At 47.0% G+C, this 23612-nt stretch overlaps 4 protein-coding genes across 4 annotated transcripts; 3 read left to right on the forward strand and 1 right to left on the reverse strand.

Moving 5' to 3' along the window:
* Positions 1-403: 403 nt before the first annotated feature.
* F5B22DRAFT_651679 (Di-copper centre-containing protein) lies at positions 404-2766 on the forward strand (the record flags this gene model as incomplete). The annotated part of the gene is made up of 10 exons (XM_047979505.1): positions 404-585; positions 650-726; positions 793-875; positions 944-991; positions 1046-1375; positions 1438-1474; positions 1596-1707; positions 1766-1922; positions 2001-2420; positions 2605-2766. 10 exons carry the CDS (start codon positions 404-406, stop codon positions 2764-2766), a joined length of 1608 nt encoding a protein of 535 aa, XP_047825760.1.
* A 3222-nt stretch (positions 2767-5988) lies between these two features.
* Positions 5989-8507, forward strand: F5B22DRAFT_651680 (Rad4-domain-containing protein; the record flags this gene model as incomplete). Its single annotated transcript, XM_047979506.1, has 2 exons — positions 5989-6843; positions 6897-8507. The coding sequence occupies 2 exons, from the start codon at positions 5989-5991 to the stop codon at positions 8505-8507; spliced, it is 2466 nt and encodes an 821-aa protein (XP_047825761.1).
* A 1135-nt stretch (positions 8508-9642) lies between these two features.
* On the forward strand, positions 9643-14946 carry F5B22DRAFT_523459 (uncharacterized protein). The gene is made up of 2 exons (XM_047972644.1): positions 9643-13766; positions 13848-14946. Exons 1-2 carry the CDS (start codon positions 9884-9886, stop codon positions 14780-14782), a joined length of 4818 nt encoding a protein of 1605 aa, XP_047825762.1. The 5' UTR covers positions 9643-9883; the 3' UTR covers positions 14783-14946.
* Positions 14947-15651: 705 nt separating this feature from the next.
* Positions 15652-19584, reverse strand: F5B22DRAFT_523468 (uncharacterized protein). Its single transcript, XM_047972645.1, has 3 exons — positions 19370-19584; positions 16445-19288; positions 15652-16389 (listed from the first exon to the last, which is right to left on the reverse strand). The coding sequence occupies exons 1-3, from the start codon at positions 19417-19419 to the stop codon at positions 15684-15686; spliced, it is 3600 nt and encodes a 1199-aa protein (XP_047825763.1). The 5' UTR covers positions 19420-19584; the 3' UTR covers positions 15652-15683.
* Between the last annotated feature and the right edge of the window lie 4028 nt (positions 19585-23612).

Here is a 23612-nt window from a genome sequence, read left to right on the forward strand (position 1 = left end):
ATGTTCTTCTTTGCTTATCCGGCGTCACACCGAAATCATCGCATCGATAGCGCAGACATCAGCCGTTTTCCGACCTATCACAAATCTTCCCGGAGCGCGCTTTCACCGCGCGCTTCCCTGTAGATGATCAGACGGGCTGTCTCTCGGCCATAAAACCAAGTCAAAAGAATGGCAACTGAAACTTAATGAAGAGTCCGGTGGTAGATGATCATATGGTTTGATATTTCCATTAAAATCTTTGAAGCGGGTCAAGGCGTGACGTACCTCGTGAACTGGTATGCGACTATTACGACACAAATTACTTGCATAAGATCTATTCACCCCCTTGTTCGCCCGTCTAGCGGCTCTAACCACCACAGTTATTGTCAACTTGACTATCTAATATATTAATGCATTTATCATAATGCTTTTCGAGGTGTGCAAGCACGCTTTATACCTCGCCGTTATGGCGCAGATTGGCTATGCCAACGCACAGACCGGGCCGGTGCCCGTTGTTGGTATATCGACAGGCATCGATCAGACTACGGGCAAGGTGCCCTCGCGAATGAACATCAACACGCTAGCGCAGGAAAGGGGACCAATGTGGTATGACTTCCCGGGTTTGAACAAGAATTAGTCTACTTTGGCGAAATTCCTTACACAAGTGAAGGGACCTCCTCATTCGTGGACTCGACGCATTACAGAACAAACCGGAAGACGACGAGCGATCCCATTTTGCTGTAGCTGGTAAGCCTAGCATCATCTCAGAGCAGAGAAAAAAAAATGGCAATAAGGTCTAACCCTCGCTTATAGGCATACATGGCATGCCTTACGCCCCTTACAATGGCGTCGGTCCAGTTTCTGGAGGCTCCGGGGGAGGGTATTGCCCGCACCAAGTACTACCTCTAATACTTGCAATGACTTCATATGCTTGTGAAGCGATGCTAAAATGCAAGTGACATAGTCACCCCAGTTGATCCCTTGGCACCGTGCCTACCTTGCTCTTTATGAGGTAAGATACAGGCGAATGTGTTATGACCGAAGAGATGGCTAAACTACCACTAAGCAACTCCTGAGCGACGAGGTCCGACGTCTCGCTCTGGAGTATACTGATGATGATGCTTCCATCTACCGCGACGCGTCGGAAAAGTTACGTCTTCCGTATTGGGACTGGGCAAGCGATCCAGCTCTTCCACCTTCTGCTTCGAACGAAAATGTCACAATAAACGGCCCAGATGGCGAGATTGAACTTCATAATCCCTTGTACAGTTATCGTTGGCAAACGTACCCGCTGAATGAAACCCAGTTCCCAGGCCAAGGAGGTATAGGGCCAACGACAACGCGGGATATAGATGAAAATTTGCAAAACGCAAACAATCTCATCAGAGATTCCGTGGTAAGTATCGTCGCGCAGATGTAATGAATTCCTAGGACAGTTTCCTGACGTGCCCTATTTAGTACCGCACGTTCGCTTCCACCACAACGTGGGATCAGAGTGAGCACCCCTATGCATGAGGTACCTACCAAGTAAGGTATCATTATGCAGGCACCAAAAAGTCCAAAATATGAGCTAGCCTCTATCATAATAATATAATCTAACCACTAGGTCGTTACAGTGGCTTCGATGGCCGGCTCTGGATCAAGTTTCGAAGCGCCGCACAATATTATCCATAATCTCGTGGGAGGCTCATTTGTGAGCTTGGACCTGACCTCATTCGATGCCTTGTTGTAAGTATTCCTGGATTCTGGATTATCACGGGAGCAAATATTCACTTTCATGCTGTAGCTTGCTCCACCACTGTAATTTAGATAGGCTCGCTGCAATGTGGACAGCATCCCACAACGAAACAATGCAGACGCAGCCATTCCTGAGCCAGGGATTATATTCCACGGCTCAGGGTGAAAACGTCACGGCGGAGAGTTCATTGAAACCGTTTTACGGGGTAGGTGCACACTGTGCTGAACGCTTGTTTTTCTGGCTCTTGATTGTCTGGCAGAAGGGCTGATTCGCTAAACCGAAGGCCGACGGGAAAAGCTTCCATACAGGCAGAACGGTGGCGGCGACTGAGGCGTTCGGCTACACATACCCAGATATTCCAGGTCCAGACCAGGGCCGAACGAAGGACGTTATTGCACAGATAAACCAGCTGTATGGAGACATTGCCGCGGCAAAAAAGTCGGCAGCTGTTCCAAACGCACGACGTGAATGGTTTATTGACATTCACGTTGACCGAGCAGACCTCCCTCTGCCCTGCAGCATCAATGTGTATCTGAAAGACCAACTTGCTGGCCGGACATTACTACTTGAAATGCCGAAGACGGGCATTGCTCACGACGAACTATCGCTTTCCCGAGTCATCAATCGTCTTGATGCTGATAACAATAGATCTGAATATATCGAGAGGGCGCTCAAAAATGACTTACATGTCAAAGTGATGAAGGTAAGTGGCGATCCACACAACAGCAAGTCGGAATTATCAAGCCGAGCGAAAACACCCTTCATGCATACTGCCGTGCGTTGTTACTTAACCACCGGCGAGCTGCATGCATACGCGAGCCGTGTTTCGTACAGTCCTGGTACTGGTTTTCCTCTGAGGCTAACGGTGGCCGCCGCTGGGCGAATAGGGTGACACCACGCTTGACGCGAGAAACATTCCGAGCCTGGGCATAAAAGTAGTTGGCGAGGATGTCACGCCGCCAGGTAGCGAGTCGGAATTCCCTTTGTACAGCAACAGGACGACGTTGATGACTATCAATGTGGCAACTATGCGCAAACATCGGTGGTAAATGTACAGCGTGACCTCGAGCCGAGGACGCACCCGATGAGAGGGCGGGAGCAAATGGGTCAGAGCGATGAGGTAATTGTAGTCCAACTGTATGTACTGTGAGCATCATGTAATCGTGGGGGGTTTTCTGAGAGTTGGTGGCTCTTGATATAGCATCTCTTGATATTTGTTAACATTAACTCCCACCGCGCTTGATGCCTTGTAATATACCTACTTAAACACCAGAGTCATTGGCCTGGAAGCTGAGCGGCGATTACCAAGTCCAACTTGAGACAAGTCTTGATTCAAGGCATAAGAGCCCAGGCCGGTTCGAGTAATGTTGCCTTCTTTTCTGTGGCTGCAGAATGCGAACCTACATAGGCACTCGGTGAGTCTAGGGAGAAGCCCGCGGGAATATCTCGACGCGTCCCGTCCCAACACCGCAACTAGCACCCTTTGCTTGTTGCACATGGCACAACTTCTGCAGGATGCTTGCAGGGGCTCTGGTCTTTTCTGGGCCAGATGCATGCCACACCGTACGCGCAATCGAAATGGATCGAGACCACTGAAGGGGACCCTGGGCAGAGAATTGACAGAGTAAGCCCAGATTGACTCCATCAAGGCTGAGAGAGGGGGCCGTCCTTGATGCCGCGCAAAACACGGTCTAGGTATGTCTAGTGGTGGCCTGTTTTAAATTACCTAGGCAGGTCTGTATATGTACCTAGTACCTACCTACCTAGGCTTATGTTAGGCTAGTAATCGTTCTGGGACATCACTGGAAACAAGGACAATCAGGGCAACTACCGGTCACTACTGGTCTCTATCGTACATGCCTAGGGAGGCATGTAAGTATATAAGTACCTAGGTATGTAGGTTAGGTATCTTGTAAGAAAATCACAGAACTCACCTACCCGACGGTCATTGGTGCTGTACCAGTAGATATGTCCAGTAAACGTGCTAAAGAATGCTTGAAGTCATTAAGAGTCAGTCATTAAGAGTCCGTCTCATCGGAAAACCGGAGAGACAGTGGTAGTGCACAGATAGGCAATGCACTAATTTTCGAGGAGCACCAGTTTTATTTTCATTTTTATTTTTTTTTGGGATTTTCTTGGGGGATTTTCTTGTAGTTGCTGCAAGCGGCCCCCACCATTTGGCTGCGAGCCCGGTCACCCTCCTTTCCCAAGATTCCCAAGGACCCTACATAAGCACCCGTCTATTCCGCATCGCCTCTCGCATGCCAGTCATATGCATGCTGCGAGGACCGCACTAGGTCATCTTCACGCAATCGACTCCTTCCTAGGCGCCGAGAGACCGAGTGGAATGAATTGTGACGCTGTTATTAGACAGCCCCAGCTCATTCTTGTTGTCAAGTAAAGGCACAAGGGGAAAAGTCGGGGTCGAGCCGCGTGCTGGTCCCTCGCTGTTCGTGCCCGTGGTACTGTGGCATCTTAGCTACGTTCAGACATTCCATCTAAATACTGCCTAAATAACCCAATGCCCCGGCATTGACGAGGAAGAATCGTCTGCGTCGCCATTGCTGTTACTAGACAGCCACAAGGTTATCGCGTTATAGGTCTGTTTTGAGCATCCCGACTGTTATCGTTCCAGGCTGGAGCAACATTCAACTTCGATATCATTCAAGGATTGCTCTGGTTTCCCGACCCTCATCCGTGGGAATCATACAAAGAAACAGCCACGGCTGTCACACAGCGATCACTCGACACGACCGGCGGCAGCAGAGAAGTCGGATTCGGTCAGTCTGAAATAAATGCGGTGTAGTAGAGCGCCGTATGCCTAACTTTCTCTATACAACAGTATTGGGAGCCTAACTGGCCGCACTTTGTACCGATCTTTGAACCATGTGCCAAGAGCTCTATCAGCGGTGGCAAAGCTGCTCGTGTTGGGGATTTCTAGGCCCGCAGACCTGCCCCGAGCTTTTCAGAACTTGTTTAGGCCCCCGGGGTGAACAGGACAAAAAGATAGTCAAGTGGAACGAGGGCATGTGTACTGAATGCTGGGATAGATTTGTTGAGGAAGCACGGGAAATGGCAGAGGCGGGTGGGACGGGAATCCAAACAAACAAACGACCTGCCGTGTCTACTTCTTCCCCTTCTACTTCCTCTTCTTATTTTTCTCCGTCTTATTCTTCCTCTTCTCCCTCACAAAGTCTATCCACCCCATTGACCCAATACACCCAATCTACCCAGTACAGCCCATCAACTCACTACGGTCCACCAACGCCGACTTCTGCTTCATCTGCCAAATCGAGCACTGCCCAGCGGAAGCGTCATAAAACCACCGCTTGAATGCCTGGCACGTGCAGTATTGCTATTGCAGACTTCAGCGAGCTAGGATTTGGGATCTCGACAATAATAACAATGTCTGGAAAACTTGGAGTATTCCTACGTTTCTCAAGGTCTGCGCCGGGGCGCTAGGCCGAATATCTTATGATTTATGAGTATATGATGGGACTTGGGTTACTCACATGAGAAAATGATAGGGAAATAGTAAATTGGGAAAGAAATTTCATGAATTTTGGGCGGGTAATTTCTTGAGATAGTAGTTTGGCTTGCCTTATAGCATTCTTCGAGGGTATCGTGGAAGTCTAAATAGTTCGGAGCTACTTGTATAATATGTATATATGTTCCTTCATGTCTCAGAAGAATGGACAGGGAAATGAAGGACACAGATTTTGATACTCTCTAATCATGCACACTTTGACGCATATTTAGAGACGATGGAATCAGAGTTAATATATCAGAATGTCTTTTAGAGTTTTAGACCATATACTCGTACATTTGTTGTTCATCGATACAAGACTGGAAATTTTACGTATTGCACATCCTTGAGCCCGAGAAATGATGCGCAATCGTGACTGTTGAAGGAAATGATACATGACAATTGCTTCTCATACTCATGTAATCCCTATGTTGAAGAGTCACGTGTTTTCGAGAGACGGATCACCCATTAACGCGCCTCAGCGGTGGATCTTCAGTGAGATCGGTGCGCGGCGTGACGTAACCCCTCACTACTGATCTACCTACTTAGACTAGGTAGCGGTAGCAATCCAAGGTTGACTCATTGCCCAGTATTCAACTTACCTAGAGATATCCTTTCGCGTTAATGTACATCATGCTTTTTTGGACGAGAAATGGCTGCGCGTGCTGATTGCCGCCCGCAATGCCGTTCCTCTTAACACTCATCTACTCATTTAGCGACTGCATCATCGCATTACTTATTTAGGATGGCTGGGCGGAAACGCAAGGCCGCTGACGACCGGCCAACTAATGCGAAAACGCCCGCCTCACAACGGCCATCAAGGGCGACCAGGTCGACTCGCTCAAGCGCGAGACAGAGCGATGTCCCTGATATATACCGCGACATGCTTGCTGAAGCCGAGGTCCGACCAGCCCTGACCACGGAGGAACCGTCAATAAAGAGGAAACGCCCTGGTCAGCCTCGAAATCAGATAGCCCAACACAGCAAATCTCCGTCCGAAAGACATAGTCGCGTGGACCTCGTTGACCGAAACAAACCCGAACCCGAGGATGAGAGTGAAGATGACTTAGAATTCGAAGACATGGCGCTTCCTGCTGCGACTATCCAGACGGTCTACCGCGACTCGGACGATGACGATGAAGAGGCAGACGAGGAAATAATTTTTGAAGATGTTGATTTCTTTACTATTCAACCTGAAGTTGGCGCTGTCCAGGAGACACAAGATCTTGAGCTTGATCTGTCGGCTCGAACCAAATCTACACCCTCGAAGAATATCAATAGACGAAAACCCATTAACAAAGGAGAGAAAGACCGTCGGATTGAAATACATAAAACGCACCTCCTCTGTTTACTGGCACACGTAGCCCGGAGGAATAGATGGTGCAACGATTCCCAAGTACAGGATAGTTTGAGACCATTGTTGACACAGAAGATGGTCGCGCAACTGAATCCTCCCAGTCGCCTGAACCAGTTTGGACGAGCGAATTCCCTTAAAGAAGGCCTTAATGTAGTGAATAATATGTTTAAAACCAAATATCAAATTACAGAGCGTGGCATGCGAAGAGCGCTTTGGGCAGAGACAGAAGAACATCTCCAAAATGTATTGTCTGCTATTAACCCTACTCCGATACAAAAACTAACCGGAATGCACAGTTCAATTTACCCTCGGACTCAGAATCGCCTTTAGAGAGGTCTGATTTCCGGGAAGCAGCGAAATCTCTCAGCGGCTCCCGGGATGTAGGCACTCAGCTATACTGCGCGCTGCTACGTGCTGCAGGTGTTGAAGCAAGACTTGTTTGCTCCCTACAGCCGCTCTCCTTCAACTCAGCAGGGCCATATATGGGAGTCAGTCACAAAAAGAAACAGAAGTTAACGCTAGAGGAAAAATATGGTCAACTCTTCAAGCCTAGCGAACCTATTGAGTCACCCACAGACTCTTCTGCTCTCCCTCCTCGCAGACGGTTAGGGCATCCAAACGCGGCAGCCTTTAGGATGCCTGAAATTTCACCTGGACCCTCTCGCCAAGTAGTAGCGACCCCTAAAAAGATCCGAGAATCTCCCTATCCAGTTTACTGGGTTGAGATTTTGGATGAGGGGCATCAGAAATGGCAGCCGACAGACCCGTTAGTCACGGGGTCTTACTGGAAACCCCAAAAACTTGAACCTCCAGCGTCCGATAGGGAGAACAGCATGGCGTACGTTGTCGGATTCGAGGAGGATGGCACAGCCACAGATATCACTCGGCGCTACGTAAAGGCATACAATGCGAAAACAAGGAGAATGCGTGTCGAAGGTGTCCTAAGCAACGGCGAAAGGTGGTGGCGTAAGGCACTTCGGGCATACTCACGAGGCTACAGGAGCGACTTGGACCAAATCGAAGCAAACGAGTTAGCCGCGATAGAGGGCCGGGAGCCGATGCCAAGCAACATTGCCGATTTTAAAGACCATCCTATATACGCCCTAGAACGACATTTAAGACGTCACGAAGTATTGATACCAAATGCCACCCCATCAGGGACTGTTGGGGCAGGCAGTAAGGCACCCCTGGAGAAGGTGTACAGGCGCAGAGATGTGAGGACTGCCCGAAGCAGAGAAAAGTGGTATCGACTCGGTAGAGAAGTGCGGCCAGACGAAATACCAGTGAAATTCTTGACGAAGCCGTCCAAAATGCACGAAGATATCTTCAGTGATGAGGTACAACAAGAATTAGGGGAGGGTGAGACAAATGGCACGCCAATCTATATGATAGATCAAACAGAAGTCTATAAAGCACCCCCAGTCATTAATGGCAAGGTGCCGAAGAATCGATACGGTAATTTGGATCTCTACGTGCCGAGCATGATACCAGAAGGTGGTGTCTACATCGCTGATGAATTCGGGACTCGGGCAGCATTTACGTTGGGCATCGATTACGCGCCAGCACTCACCGGATTCCAATTCCATGGAAGGAAGGGGACAGCAGTTCTCCGTGGGGTAGTAGTAGCTGCAGAATGCGAAGAGGCTATGAAAGCCGTCATAGAGGGAATTAAAGACCAAGAGGTTGAAATGGAGAGGGAGAGAAAGCGTCGCGAAGTGCTCAGGATGTGGAGGCTGTTCCTCATGAACCTACGAATACGACAGCGCCTATGGGCGGGCTTGGACACGGACAATGAAGAAATGGAAGACGTTGGGCATAACCACTCAGGCCATAGTGACGATGACGAGGCTGCTGGTGGTGGCTTTGAGATTGACGATGAGTATGCTGGGGGATTCTTGCTTGAATGACACAGACCATGCCGGGTTTGCGTCCATCTCGGTATCGCTTAGACCAAGTAAACTAGGCTAAAATACCTAGCGGTTGGGGTTACCCGAGACGTTCAGCCCTTACATTACTTACAGGTGGTATCCAGATTTGTATGCAAGTATGCAGGTATATCCTCGCTTAGGTCCCAACGATACGACCCCTTGATCTAGGCAACCGTTTCGAGCCTGGCCAAGCAAGTACACCAGCACTGCCAAGTGATAACGTGCGTACGGATTACTGCTATATATATTGACACATATGGAGTACCTACCACTATGTGTAACATCGACTTTAAGTCGTTCGCCTAGCAGACCTACTTAGGTAGGCAGGTAAGTATGTAGGTTGACCAATTAGCCGTGCAACCAGTCTACTACGAAGTAAAGCATACTAGGCATGTTAGCCCTATCTCCACTCATACTGCAGCATTTATGCAAACCATCGCCCAACTGCGATGTCCTCATCAATGTAGGCACGCGTACTGTCCTGTACGGTTTCTAGTACGGTCTAGTGTACGAGGGGAACATGGACAGAATCCGAGAGCCGAGAAATCCAAGAGCCCCCCAAAGTTCCAAGAACTGCAGCGAGTGGTCCGCCGTTGTTGATGGATCATACCACACGTGTACTAGCAGGGTTCACAGCCTCAGCAGCAGGGGTCAGTCGGCCCTGTGAATCTCCGACGAGCCTTACCAACCGAGCCAACCTACGCGTACTTCGTACCGTACACCATACTCGACGTTACGTGGAGGTGAACAGACAGCCTGCAATACCACTAGGTACAGAATCCTCCATTTGTCGAGTCCTAGTGAAGGTAGGCAGTACTACATAGTAAGTATATACTGTATGGCACGCCCTGAATAGACCCTAGATAGATCTTACAGGAACCATAGATCTTACCGGACGAGAGTGGGCTTTTCTTGCACTACTGTAGAGATTTGGTTGTAAACGAATGCGAGAGGCGAGAGACATATTGAATACTTAACTAACCCCCACATATTCTACTCAAATACCTACTACGCCTGTGTACTACTAACGTACTTACAAACTGGTCCGTAATTCATTTGTTCATTACTTACATGTACCTCGTCTATTCTTGTTTGTGTTTGGTCATTCATTCCCTTCGTTCCCTTCGTTCCTAGGTATTCACATATTCGCCTTTCTGTTTCCTTTCTGTCCTTACCTCCTGAGGTTTGCCAATTCTAGAATATCCAACTGTAGTGGCTACTCATGGCATTGTAAATAACCATCACCACGAGATTGCCCCGCGAAGGACCCGGATATCCCGGATCGGCCGGATCTCTTCGAGACCTAGCCTTCGGAGCGCCCAAGTGCGACACTCGCAACTTTCGCGCGCCCGAAGATGGCCTTCCTCCGTCAGACATGGACCTTGACGGCCAAAAATCTCAAGATTATCGTTGTCCGCCATTCTCTAGCGACTGTCATTCGAGCATTTATCCTTCCCATCATCCTCGCCGCCTTTTTGACTTTCGCCCGATATCTATTTGTCTCGCCATCTCAATATGGCCTTGGTGACCCGAACCCCGTGCGATCACTGCCAGATGCGCTTCGAATAGCCTCCTCTGATGGTCGCAACAAAGTTGGCTTCGTTAACAGTGGATTTACTGGTGGCGATATCGATCAGATAATAGATACTCTGGTGGACCAGGTCACCAGTGTGGGTAAAGATGCCGTCAGATTATCGCAAGTTAGTGAACTTGCTACAGAGTGTCGAAGCACATTGCGTGGGAGCTCAACTTGCTACGGCGCCGTAGTCTTCAACTCTTCGCCTAACGAGGGCAATGGTGGCATCTGGAATTACACGCTTCGCGCTGATGGCGCCCTGGGCTCCAAAATCTACACGGACCAAGATGACAACGATTCTGAAGTCTACACGCTTCCTCTCCAAAGAGCTGTCGACTCCGCTATCGCTAACCTCGGCGCATCGAACGATAGAGGCTCTCGCCCCCTCCCCGGAACTGTGGATGAGTACCCCTTTACCACTCTGACCGACAAGGAACGTCAGCAAGAAATCCGACGACGATACCAGAGCTCCTTAACCAACTTTCTGGCTGTCGCCTTCGTCCTCGTCATCATTGGTGTATGTTACCACATGACGGGCCACATGGCTACCGAGCGAGAAATCGGCATGTCACAGCTTCTTGACGCTATGATGCCTACCAAATACCTTTGGCAAGCCCAACTCGCCAGATTACTGTCCCACCATATCTCTTTTACGATCGTATACCTGCCTGCGTGGGTAATTGGCTCTATCATAATTGCGCGAGGGGTTTGGGCACACACTAACGTCGCCATTGTGCTTATATATTTCATACTCGCTGGCCTTGCTTTCACCTCACTCTCAATTCTCGGCGCCGCCTTTTTCAAAAAGGCACAACTCTCTGGCGTCGTTACGACAATTGTATATATTCTCCTGGCTATTCTCGCGCAGACTCTGACTTCCCCGAATACTGCCACCGTTGCGGTGCTCAGTCTGCTCTTTGCTCCATGCAATTTTGTTTGGTACCTGACTTATATTGCACGATGGGAACGCAAAGCGCTCCCCGCGGACCTTACGCGAACGCCTCCGGACAATCCATGGGATCTACCCGGCATTGTATTTTGGGTTTTCTTGATCATCCAAATATTCGCATATCCCGCCCTTGGTGCCTATCTAGAGCGAGCTTTTCATGGGACCACTACTCACGGGCGTACTATCATGCGTGATCAAACTACAGACACAGCCCCGGAAGATGCCGTTCGCCTCGATGGCTTTACCAAGATCTATAAGCCCAGCGGTCTGCGCCGCCTTTTCTCCTTTATTTCGAAGCCTAGGGATCCAGTTATAGCAGTGAACGGCCTTACAATGACCGCTAGGAGAGGTCAGATTCTTGCACTACTCGGCGCCAATGGAAGTGGGAAAAGTACAACCCTCGATTCTATTGCTGGCATTAGCAAGTTAACGAGCGGCAACATTACGATTGATGGCACTGGAGGATTAGGCATTGCGCCCCAGAAGAACGTTCTATGGGACGAGCTGACTGTGGAGGAGCATATTCATATCTTTAACCGGCTGAAATCCCCGAATAACGTCGCCTCGAGGGATGAGATTCGAGATCTCGTTACTGCTGTGGATCTTGCACCAAAAATAAAGGCAATGTCCAAAACTCTTTCGGGAGGACAGAAACGGAAGCTACAACTTGGTATGATGTTAACGGGCGGCAGTGCTGTATGCTGTGTTGACGAGGTTTCGTCTGGTATCGACCCTCTATCCCGACGAAAAATCTGGGATATTCTACTTGCAGAACGCGGCAAACGAACAATCATTCTAACCACACATTTCCTTGACGAGGCAGACTTGCTTGCAGATCACATCGCGATTCTTTCCAAGGGCACGCTCCGAGCTCAGGGCTCATCCGTTGAGCTCAAAGACCGTCTAGGCGCGGGCTATCGTATTCATGTCTTCAATGCTAGAGATATCAAAGAGTCGCCAGAGGTCGAAGGAGTCAAACGGGTCGTGTCATTTGATGTAATTAGTTACCTAGCGCCTACTTCACACCTCGCCGCACAAGTTATCCGCACATTGGAAGCTGCAGGTATTTCCGACTACAAGTTCTCCAGCCCAACCATCGAGGATGTGTTCCTCCAGGTTGCTGAAGAAGTCAGAAGCGAGAGTGTGAAGACTCCTGACTCGGATTCAACTGATGAAAAACAAATAAGCACAGCAAAAGTGAGCGCTATTGGCGGTGAACCTGAGAAAGACGCGCTTGAACTGCTCTCAGGCCAACCGATTGGCTTCTTCAGGCAGACCGTGGTACTACTTCAAAAACGATGTACCGTTTTCAAAAGCAATTGGTTTCCCTATGTTGCCGCTTTGCTTATCCCTATTATCGCCGCCGCTCTAACCTCTCTTTTCGTCAAGAACCAAGCCCCAGGCGGCTGCCGTCCTACTAATGACCAGTCTGCCGGTGATAACGCCGACTACACCGAACTCCTTGACAGTTTGTTCCTAGGCGCAGGTCCTTCTTCGGCATTCACACCCGCTGCACTCAGCCTTTTCGCATCTGTCTACCCTAGCATGAGCAGTGGATCAACTGGGAATATGCAAGGCGCAACATCTAGTTTTACCCAGGGGCTTCATCTTGTCGACACCTTCTCGGAGTTCAACGATTTCATCGTGGAAAACCGCATGAACGTCACACCAGCTGGTTGGTGGCTCGGGGACAAGAATTCTCCGCCAACAGTCGCTTACACGGCGGATTTCCTCAGCGCGTCTACTGCTCTGTTTGGACAGAATGCTCTGAACATCATGCTATCGAATACGAGCATCGCGACCACATTCGCCGCATTCAGTACTCCTTTTATCCCTGGTACTGGCAATTCCCTTCAACTTCTAACATATCTCTCCCTTGCGTTGGCTGCTTATCCCGCCTTCTTTGGCCTCTATCCAAACGTGGAGCGTCGGCGTAATGTTCGTGGGCTTCAGTACTCTAATGGTGTGCGCTCGCTCCCGCTTTGGGTTGCACATACGACCTTCGACTTTGTCATCGTCCTCGTTTCATCAGCCATTGTCACCGCCATATTCGCGTCGGTATCAGATGTCTGGTATCACGTCGAATATTTCTTCTTGATCCTCTTCCTCTACGGCCTCGCGTCAATCTTGCTCTCATACGTGATTTCGCTATTCTGCAGTAACCAACTGTCGACTTATGCATTCTCCGCCGCCGGACAAGCTGTGGGGTTCCTGATCTACCTTATTGCTTATCTCGTGGTGCAGACATACGCGCCTATCAACACGATTGATTCCTCTTTATTAATTGTTCACTTCGTCGTCTCGGTATTTTTCCCCATCGGAAGCATCGTCCGTATGCTGTTCGTGGCCCTCAATTTGTTCTCTACGGCTTGCGACGGTCAAGACCTCCGCAGCAATCCTGGATCAATCCTGGCCTACGGAGGACCTATTCTATACCTGATTATTCAATCTATCGTATTGTTCGGCATCCTACTTTGGTACGACAGCGGTGCTGGCCGTACAGTGCTCGCTCGAATATTCCAAAGGAGCGCTAAAGCAAATAACGGCGATCCTGACGCTTCAGATGAAGAAGTTGCGAACGAGCTTGCCCGTGCCACTAGCAGCTCTCAAGATACGGATGGGCTGCGTGTGTTGCATTTAACCAAGTCATTCGGCAAATTTACGGCGGTCGATAATGTCACGTTCGGCGTCCAGCATGGCGAAGTCTTTGCCTGTGAGTATAGTTTTGCCTAACACTTATATATCACCAAAACGTCTTTTCAAAGGAGAACAAAGCTGACGTTCAATTCTGCAGTGCTTGGCCCTAACGGAGCTGGTAAATCAACAACAATTTCTTTAATCAGAGGTGATCTCCAACCCAGCCCCAATGGAGGCGATATTTTCGTTGAGGACGCTTCCGTTGTTCGCCATCGTGCTTCGGCTCGTTCTCACCTAGGTGTCTGTCCTCAATTCGACGCTATCGATTCGATGACAGTTCTTGAACATTTAAGATTCTACGCTCGCATACGGGGTATACCAGATATCGAGCATAACGTACAATCAGTTATTCGTGCCGTCGGCCTCGAGGCTTTTGCGACACGGATGGCACACGCTCTATCCGGTGGTAACAAGAGAAAGCTCTCCCTCGGCATTGCTTTGATGGGCAACCCAAGCGTGGTGTTACTAGATGAGCCGTCTTCGGGCCTAGACGCCGCCGCCAAGCGAATCATGTGGAAAACCCTAGGTTCCATCGTGCCTGGCCGATCCATCCTACTCACCACCCACAGCATGGAGGAAGCAGACGCTCTCGCAAGCCGTGCTGGTATCCTCGCTAAACGCATGCTCGCCCTTGGCACAATCGATAACCTGCGAGAGCGATTCGGCGATACCATTCACGTCCACCTCGTCAGCAAGTCCGCGCCACATTCGACGGACGAGGAGATGGAACACATGCGCGAGTGGGTGCTGGAGGCTCTCCCTGGCGCCGAGGTAGAAGCCAAGACATACCACGGACAAATGCGCTTCTCAGTGCCGGCCAACTCGATCACAGGCCGCGATAGCACCAGCGGGAGCGCAGTGGGTCGCCTCGTCATTATGCTTGAGGAGCAGAAGGAGGCGCTCGGTATCGAACATTACACGTGCACGCCAACGACGCTCGATCAGGTGTTCTTGACCATTGTCGGCCGACACAACGTACAAGAAGAAGGATACACGGAGAAGAAGAAAAAGTCGTGGTGGAAGAAAGGATGAGATAAAGCTGAACACGGGCTTTGCTCTGTTTATATATAGTAGGAGATATGTGTGTGTTTGTGCAGCGATTGCATAGGTATATACACAATAACTAGAAGTAGAGTGGCTAGGGAGGTGGGTTTGATTCACTCGACGCATGCAAGCATATGTGTCGCGGACGGCGTTGAGGCTGACTGGGCTGAACATTAATATCTGGTACTTTACGCACCATAGAGGTTGTCTTTTTTTTGTTAGCTTTTTACGCTGTTGGAGGGTCTGCCTAGAGATTATGGGTAACAAGGCCTCCGGTATATAGGATGTTAGTTGTATATATTTCATAAAAACACGTTCAAATCAAAGAAAAAATTCTCATCACCAATGCAGATAGGTTCAAAAGTATAGTGCTAAGTCTCGATCGACAAACGAGAATGAACTGGGTTAGGAAAATACTATTAGGATTATACCTTTATTATTGCTTAATTATTTAATGGTTATAACTAGTGATTATGTAGCAGTCATTTCGACCTCAATTAGTCCGTATAGAACTAGTACGTAATAACACTTTTGCTGAATCCTTGCTTTTTTGTATTGGGCTAGCATTGAAGACCCTGGAATAGGGGTAAGCTTAGTCCGTAGTATAGTATTCTAATTCCCAACCCTGAGAATGAATATTCCTGAGCATGAAATATGGCCAGTTTAGGTCATCTGTGCAACAGCACGTCAGAAGAGCCACTTAGACGAGAATTTTGTCATGCCAATCTCTCCTCGATTCATGGCAGTTATGTCCTATGTGACATAAATAATTTTCCTATACTCTTTTTCCGAACCAAAATGCACGGACCTGGCGCTCGCATATGATGCATACATGCAATACAATAGCCCTATTTAGCTATTATTTGCTGAGAATTTCAAATTACAAATCTCACATAAGACCCATCGACTTCAGGATCTGGCTTATGTCCTGCAGCTTGACCGGTTTCGTCAGGAAGAGGTCAACGCCGCTTTCCAGCGCTTCTTGCTGTACAGTCGCCGAGGCCAGGCCAGATAGGGCGATGACGGTGGACGGCGGGAGATGGTTCGCGGCCTCGAATTCGCGGATCTGCCGAGTCGCCTGGAGCCCGTCGAGACGCGGCATGTTGATGTCCATGAGCAGACAGTTGAAGTGGCCCGGCTTCGCGACGTACTTTTCGACAGCATACTGGCCATCCTGCGCCGTGACGTAGCTGCGCCCGAGCTTCTTCATGTACGCGCACAGGATCCGCATGTTGATCGCGTTGTCTTCTACGAGGAGGAACTTCTGCGGCTCGTACCGTTCCAGCGCCGCCGACTCGGCGTAGGGCTCTGGCTCCGGCTTGAGACTGGAACGTGGCGACAGTGAAGGAGACCTGGGGGGACGTGCGCTCCGGTCTGCTGCTGGGGCCTCGAATGGTCCTGGTCCCGTCAAATTGAGGATATTGAAGGTTTCTTTGTGGTACATTGGCATGTTGCATTCTTCATGACTTCTGGTAGAAACTCGGCGCAGGCTGAGAGATGCCATGTTGCTATCGGGCGGCTCGGGCTGATCTTGTCTCTCTACCCATCGCTGTAATGCTGCCAGGAGAATCTTGGCGAGCTTTCTAGGCCCGGTTCTAAAACTCGTGATTTAGCTTATAAGCACTTCTTGTGGAAGGGGGGTTGACTAACGGTTGAGAAATAAACTCTGTGATAGTTGACGAGTCGCGAAACCTAGGATCAACAGACAAGCGGTACGCAGCGAGAGCGTTGCCACAAACGACAACGAGTGGTGTCTTGCTCAAGGCATCTCTTTCAACGAATGAATCATACAATGATGTCTCTTCGCAGAGCACGATATCGGGTGCTATATACACAGCTTGGCTCGGCAGCACGATTTCCATGGCCAAGTGTTTTCGACAGATGTCCCATATGGATTGGTAGTCACTGGGCTGGTCCTTCTGGCCCGGCAGACCTAATGGTGCGTCGAATCCGACAAAACATACTCGAAGTCCTTTGAGCTGTCTCTTCTGTTTCGTATACTCGTCTGACTCAGGCTCGGCAATGGGTTGTAATGGGAGCAGCACTGTAGCCGTGGTCCCCACGCCGACCTTGCTGGCTATGCTCACCTTCCCTCTCAGAGATGAGACTATTTTTTTCACGACACACAGGCCGAGACCAAGCCCCGGACTAATGTTATTCTCTTGATGAAATTCCTTGAAGAGAGAGTTTGCAAGAAAGTCTTCGCAAATGCCTTTACCTGTGTCGGTGACGGCTATCTTAACCCAGCGCACACTTGTATTACGGGCTTTCTTGGTGGGGACAATCTCTTGCGATAATTCAACTCGAATGCTCCCCGAGCTGGTGAACTTCAATGCGTTCCCAAATAAGTTCATCACTATCCTCCGTATAGCACCAGATATTGCATGGTAGTAATGAGAGCAATTGACATCAATGGCGAGATCGATTTTACGGAATTTAGTTGCAAGATTAGCGACATCGCCACCATCCTCTATCCAATCTTTGAGGTCCTCTGTGGCTTGGAAACTGTCATCCCGCCGCATGGCATAAACGTCCGCTTGAGACTTTTGGCGGCCTCGTTCAAATTGTCCAATAGACAGGCGCTGAAAATTGAATCCGGCGAATATGCTCTCGGTGACATCTTCCACCAAAACATCAAGTCGTACAGGTGTAGTTATTGATCTCATTCCAGCCTGCAAGCTGTAATTCATCTCCTTTCGAAGTCCTCGAGCCCTCGAGTCATGCGTTTTACCTGGTGGGATAAAGTTGTTGACTTTGGCGTAGTACAGCAAGTGATCAATTGTATCTGAGAGTGTTCGCCCACACGTCTCGAGGATGTGTAGCAAATTACCTTGAAAGACACTCAATGACGTATCCGACAAGAACTCGACACCGAGGATTATGCCGTGGAGAGGTGATCGTAACTCATGTGATAGTGAACCCAGGACATCCGACTGAGCTTGGTGGGCCAGGTTCGTTTCAAGACTGGAGATCTCCGCTATTGCAAGAGTAGAGACTGCAAAAAGATAGCTTAAATCTTGAGCCCTGAAGAAACGCGTCCTGTCAAAGGTATACGCAAAGCATCCGGCGCGCCACCTTTTGCGGACTTGATCCCAAACAGGAACGAATGCCACGCTTTGAGCTCCAGGGAAAGCCTTTGATACCTCATTCCCTAAATTGCCGATAAATGAAGATGTGCGTCTCTTCGTCAGCTTAGGAGCGCTTCCAGTAGCAACTGTAGGACACTGAGGCTTGCTGTCTCCAGAGCTAGGCTGAAGTTGACCATTTTCGTCAAAATCCATGACGGCGCCTGAAGGGTAGCGCCTCAAGAGGGCCGATAAGGCCTTGAAGGGCAATCTCTTATTCGTCGACTGATGCGTTTCTTTGTCAACTCTGGGATACTGCAGCGGCGAAGAGGCTATTATATGAGTATCTTGATTCATACTGCTCGACGCCGTGTTGTCACTGTCCCAGGACTCCTCATCAGACGTGTTGAATTGTGATGCATCACTTCCTGTATATTGAGATCCAAACGGGCTAAATAACCCTGCGCTAGCATCGAGGAAGATCACACCATCCGCTTCGATACTCTCTCGAATTGTATTTGATGCCCTAGTGAAAACCGTCGTTAAAGGGTCCTCCTCCTCCTTTGAAGGAGAATTTCTCCCTGTTGAGCGAGGCGACCTCCTAGGGCCTTCGGGAATTGGGCCTAGCTTCGGGGGTGATGGCGTATATTTCGAGCTTCCGTTTCCGTTGTTGTTGGGAGCTCCTATACTCTTGGGGTTTATCATGTCTCTTGTGAAGGGATTCTCGTGATCTTTATCATATGATGAACCCTGCTGCGAATTCATTGAGGCCAGCCTCTGCTCAACGAAGGTCCCAATGCCCTGAGTCTTCTTTTCGGCCCTCCTCCTCTCAGTTTGCGAAGCTTTCGATAGCAAGTGGTCCAATATGGATAGAGATATCTCCCGAAGCAGTCTGAACTGTTCCTCGCCCCAGTCACAGTCTTGTATGGGCTGTTCTGTTACAACACTAAACTCCCCAAAGTCTATACCATTTCGGCTTCGAATGGGTACTGCCACATACCCGCGCACTGGGGAGTCCCATAAGATACAAGTTTCCTGTGATACTTCTGGATGTTGACGAATATCACGTATGATGCTCACCGGCAGTTCGGCGATCTCTTTGTCATTTTCGTCAGATTTTACCGTGTTTAGAAATTTCGAACAAATACCATTGCTCCGAGGTATAGCTGTTCCCCAAAGCCATAATGGTTCTTGTCCGCCTAGAGTGCTAGGATCAGTGCGTAAAGACGAACTCTTGGTGCTTTCTGCGATGACATATTGATGTGCCCGGTCGAAGAGAGATATAAAAGCCCGTGATGCTTTTGTGCGGCAAACACCCAGCTGCGCGAGAGCTGTCAGAATTGGGTCTGCTCTCGTAGAAAGCTCCAAGGTAGCAGTTGGCTCGAGTAAACATGTGGACCTGATATCTGAGAACAAGCTTGGGTCATGTCTGCAGGAACATCAATGTCAGCTTATATTTATGATACTATACACAATGCACACAAGAAAAGAGCTATCGAGGTTGACCAACCTGAAGGTTTCACGTTCTCTGGCGGCCTCCGATATGCTTTCGCCGGACATGTTTGTGGCCGGGACTATAGTCCAAACGTAGAGGTGAACTAGCACCTGCACGGTGTGCCCTCTCTGGCTAAGGAGAGATGAAAGCACGATGTTCGTGTTCGACTGGAAATTCAGGCCATAAAAATAAATCCATGGGAGAAAGCAGGTGTCTTCCTACTTGCAGCCGGCCGGAGAACATCGTCGGTACGCGATTCAATCGACCAAAGAGATAGAGCTTTCAGACATCTGGTGTAAACAGCAACAATTATGCAATTTGATTACTAGCAGAAACAAGTCTCGTCGCCAGCTTTACTTGGCACCATTACTAGCTAAACTGTATCTCTGGGGTAAGTCATGCCACGGTTCTAGCGGTATACTGTAGCCATAGCCGCCACTGGCTTCGTCTATGATGACATATATATGATGGTGTGACGATGATTCTTAGGAGATCCCACCATCGGAAGCTTTCTTTGTTCAGATCGCAGGACAGGTTTGTAGCTCCAGGTCTAGAGGCTTTCATACTTTCCATCGCTTGAACTCTAAATGGTGCTGTTGCTGAGGTGTCAAGTGGCACACCACCTAAAGGGGAGGCAAAATTTGTGCTAGGAAGCGTTGTTACAAAACGTAGTATCGGCAGATGTATAGCTATTCATTCATAGACCATATAGCTATGGTCTACAGCTATGGTCTTCAACATGGCAGTGACGATTTTTATCAAGATTGCAACCAGTCTACATAACGGCGAATGGAAACGAGACGAGATAGATAGCTTAGCTCATCAGTCCTAGACAATTAAAGCAGTATCTAGTGCCTACAAGCTTCGAACACATGCAAGTGCTAATCATTAATTAGTAATATTCTAATTGCAATGCCTTGTCAACACCTCTACCCCGTGTCTAAGCAGAGGTTCGACTCGACTAATATCTGAGCTAGGTCAAAGTCAATCACATCAAACAAGCTATGTACACAAATATCAAGCTAGCGATTCTATTTCGCTAAGAGTTCATTGTAGCTGATTTGTAAACCTTTGTGATCTCTGTGTTCGTGGATACTCGGAAGGTACGTCGAACGCTACCCAAAGTAGCGTGAGCTCCATGCAAGGTATGAAAGTGGCCACGACTATGACCTTTGAAGACTAGAACATAATAAGTCCCAATTGAGTGGAGATTCTTCCGACTCCATTCTCGTTTTCTCCATTAGGTCGCATCTGAAATGCTTCTGTATGGTGTGGTGGATCGAACGTATAACTATATATTCAACTTGTCTCCCTAGGTGGGGCATGACTGCGGTAGAGTACCTCCGAACCTCAACTTACTCGTTTTTTTATCTTCGACATATGCTTTTAAGTTTGAAGATTGTCGGATATTGTAGACAAATGGAAATCGCCGATATGGTTCGGAGAGCTCCGGTTCGGTGTACAGAACCAGCTCGACTCGAGAGCGGTCGTCTCAGATCGATCGCTTCCGAAGAGAAGAAAACTCTACCTTTTGTGTTAACCCGACTGGAACAGTTTCCAAAGGGGCATACCTCGGCTGTGGAATATTATGGATAGCTAGGGGTTGGTTTTATATCAGCCGTTGACTCTAAGCAGGTTTAGTCTTCGACTTGGTATTTGCTGTCACGAATACTACCTAGGTATGTTTTCCATGTTATTATCTTGTTGCTATTGTTTTTCCCTATCCAAATTGTCCGGTAAATGGATATCTGGGCTATTTTATCAACCCAGAGCACAATTACACTTAACTACTTGTCATTCCAATATTCCCTAGAGTGATGTAAATTCGGACGCTTCACACTTGCGATTGATATATGAGTCCTATGATCGTTCAGCTGATACATCGATGAACCCTATTGGTAAATACCGTAATGCGTGTTATGTGCTTCTTTTGGTATCACTGATGTATTGTCATGGCCGAGGGACGGCGCGCAACTACTTCGTAGCGAGGAGCACTATCTCAATTCATTGCATAGCCTCAAACAATTTTAATCTCATTAATACAGAGATTGGTATATATGTGGGTAGCGGGTTTCGTTTCTATTTTCAAATCATAGTCGAGTGGTGGCCATGGCTTGCTTTGGAAAGAGTGCCTCATTTACGTGGCGCTATACCTCTTGTACGCGCTGAACGCTATGGACACCATTGTACGAGTATTCGTGTCGACTTGGCTACGTGACTTGTTTGAAATCCTTTATCGTGACACGCAATTCATATTGGAAAGTGAGGCTATTTAGCCCTCGCTTATACGAGACATATTGACGAACCTCGTTGGTTAGGAGGCCGGTCTCAATTTCTATATGGAGTAAGGGTCAACTAGCTATGAAGGTCAGGAGGTGGTCCGAATGAACTATCTGAGCCTCAATGTCCATAGCAGATTACTGCGTATAGCTTCGATATAGGCCTAACCTTTAGGCCTTGTTGTATTAATCAGGCTATAGATTTGATCAATCATCATATAATACCCAGGCCTGACAATAGTTGACTATTAATAGCCCCTGAGACATAAGCAAATCGCAAGGGTCCCGGGCTACCACGTCACGGGCCACCGGGCAGGTTATCCAAACATCGAAGATCGATAATTAAACATCGCCTTAAACTCAACATAGTAAATATTGGGGCAATGTTTGGGACCCCCCTGTTTTCCCATATAAATTAGGATAGTTGGAAACATTGTATAAACGTTAGCAATGTTGATAGTTGGACTTGGATTATTGTTACGATATTGGTAGGTTTAGGTACTTAAGTTAATATTTGAAAATAGGTAGTAATCCTATTAAAATAAAGATACTTTCCTAGGTATTATTACTTTTTTACAAAGATATTAATACTTATATTACCTTTAAAAAACTATTAAGTTAGCAGAATTTATAGCTTTAAAATTCTTAATATAAGTATATTTAGCATTAGAATTATATATAAATTAGCTTAATTGTAAAGAGGTTCATTTTTAAATGGATATTTTTTTACCTACAGGTTTTATAGGTTCCGGTAGGAGATATAAGGGCGGTACTTCTAAAAGGGTTAAATTAGGTGTGCCAAGGACCGTTATAGGGGTGCCTATATGTACTGGCCTACATTTAGCTATATTAAGTTTAAGGCGATGTTTAATTATCGATCTTTGATATTTAGATAACCTGCCCGACGGGCTATCCCGCTACGCGCTTTTTACGCAAATTTGCGTATATAAATCCCTATACCTAACGTAGTTAGTTTTTACCTTTTAACCTTCTTTTTATATTTAATCGAATTACCTTTTTATATTAAATTTTATAATGCTTTTAATTTTTAAAAAAAAGTATTATTAAGGTATTATTTATAATATTAAATTTAGTTTAAGTATTAAAATAATAATATAAAAGTAGAATATTTTTAAAACTATTTTATAATGCTATTTTAATAAAATTCTAACCTAAAAAGAAATAAATTAAAGCTTTTAATTTTTTTTACTTTATTTAAAATATTAATTAATATATTAAATAATTAATTAAGTTAAATTAAACTATACATTATTATTAATTAAGTTTTAAACCTTTATAAATTTTATATTTAATAATATTAATATTATTAAAAAGATCTTTTTATTATAATATTAAAGCTTTATTTAATAAAATTTATTAATTAAAATTATTAAATCTTATATAATTAATTATTTAAAAGTTAATAATGCTATAATAATTAATATTAACCTTTTTTTTTAATTAATTTAAAGCTTTAAAAGTTATTAATATTTTAAAAAACTATTAATATAATATAAATAAAATAAGGATTAAATAAAGTATTAACGCATCTCTCACTTGACCTGGCCACCCAATTGACCTGGCCACCCCCCTAGCCCATACAATAAACATCGGTGTGCTAATCACGTGATAATTTAATAACTCTACAAATAATAGTCGTATAAAGCAATAAAATATACCATTAGATTTGTAATAAAAAGAGCTATTTAACGGTACCCTTTACTAACTTTTACGACTTATATTCGCGGAGTTATTAGACAATACGCTAAAGTAAGCGCTAAATTAATCCCTGCTTAGTGCCCCTTTAGCGTATTGCTTAATATCTCGCTTAATAAATTTTATAAAAAATAGTAGAAAATACCGTTGGATTCCCCGTTAACTAATGGATTTAACGGTACTAATTATTAAACCGTACGATTAATATTCGTAAGGTTATTAAAGATTGAAATAATGGGGTTTTATATAGGTTATTGGGGTGG

Source organism: Xylaria bambusicola, assembly GCF_022495145.1.
Source record: "Xylaria bambusicola strain CBS 139988 unplaced genomic scaffold F5B22scaffold_72, whole genome shotgun sequence".
Classification (NCBI taxonomy): Eukaryota; Fungi; Ascomycota; class Sordariomycetes; order Xylariales; family Xylariaceae; genus Xylaria; species Xylaria bambusicola.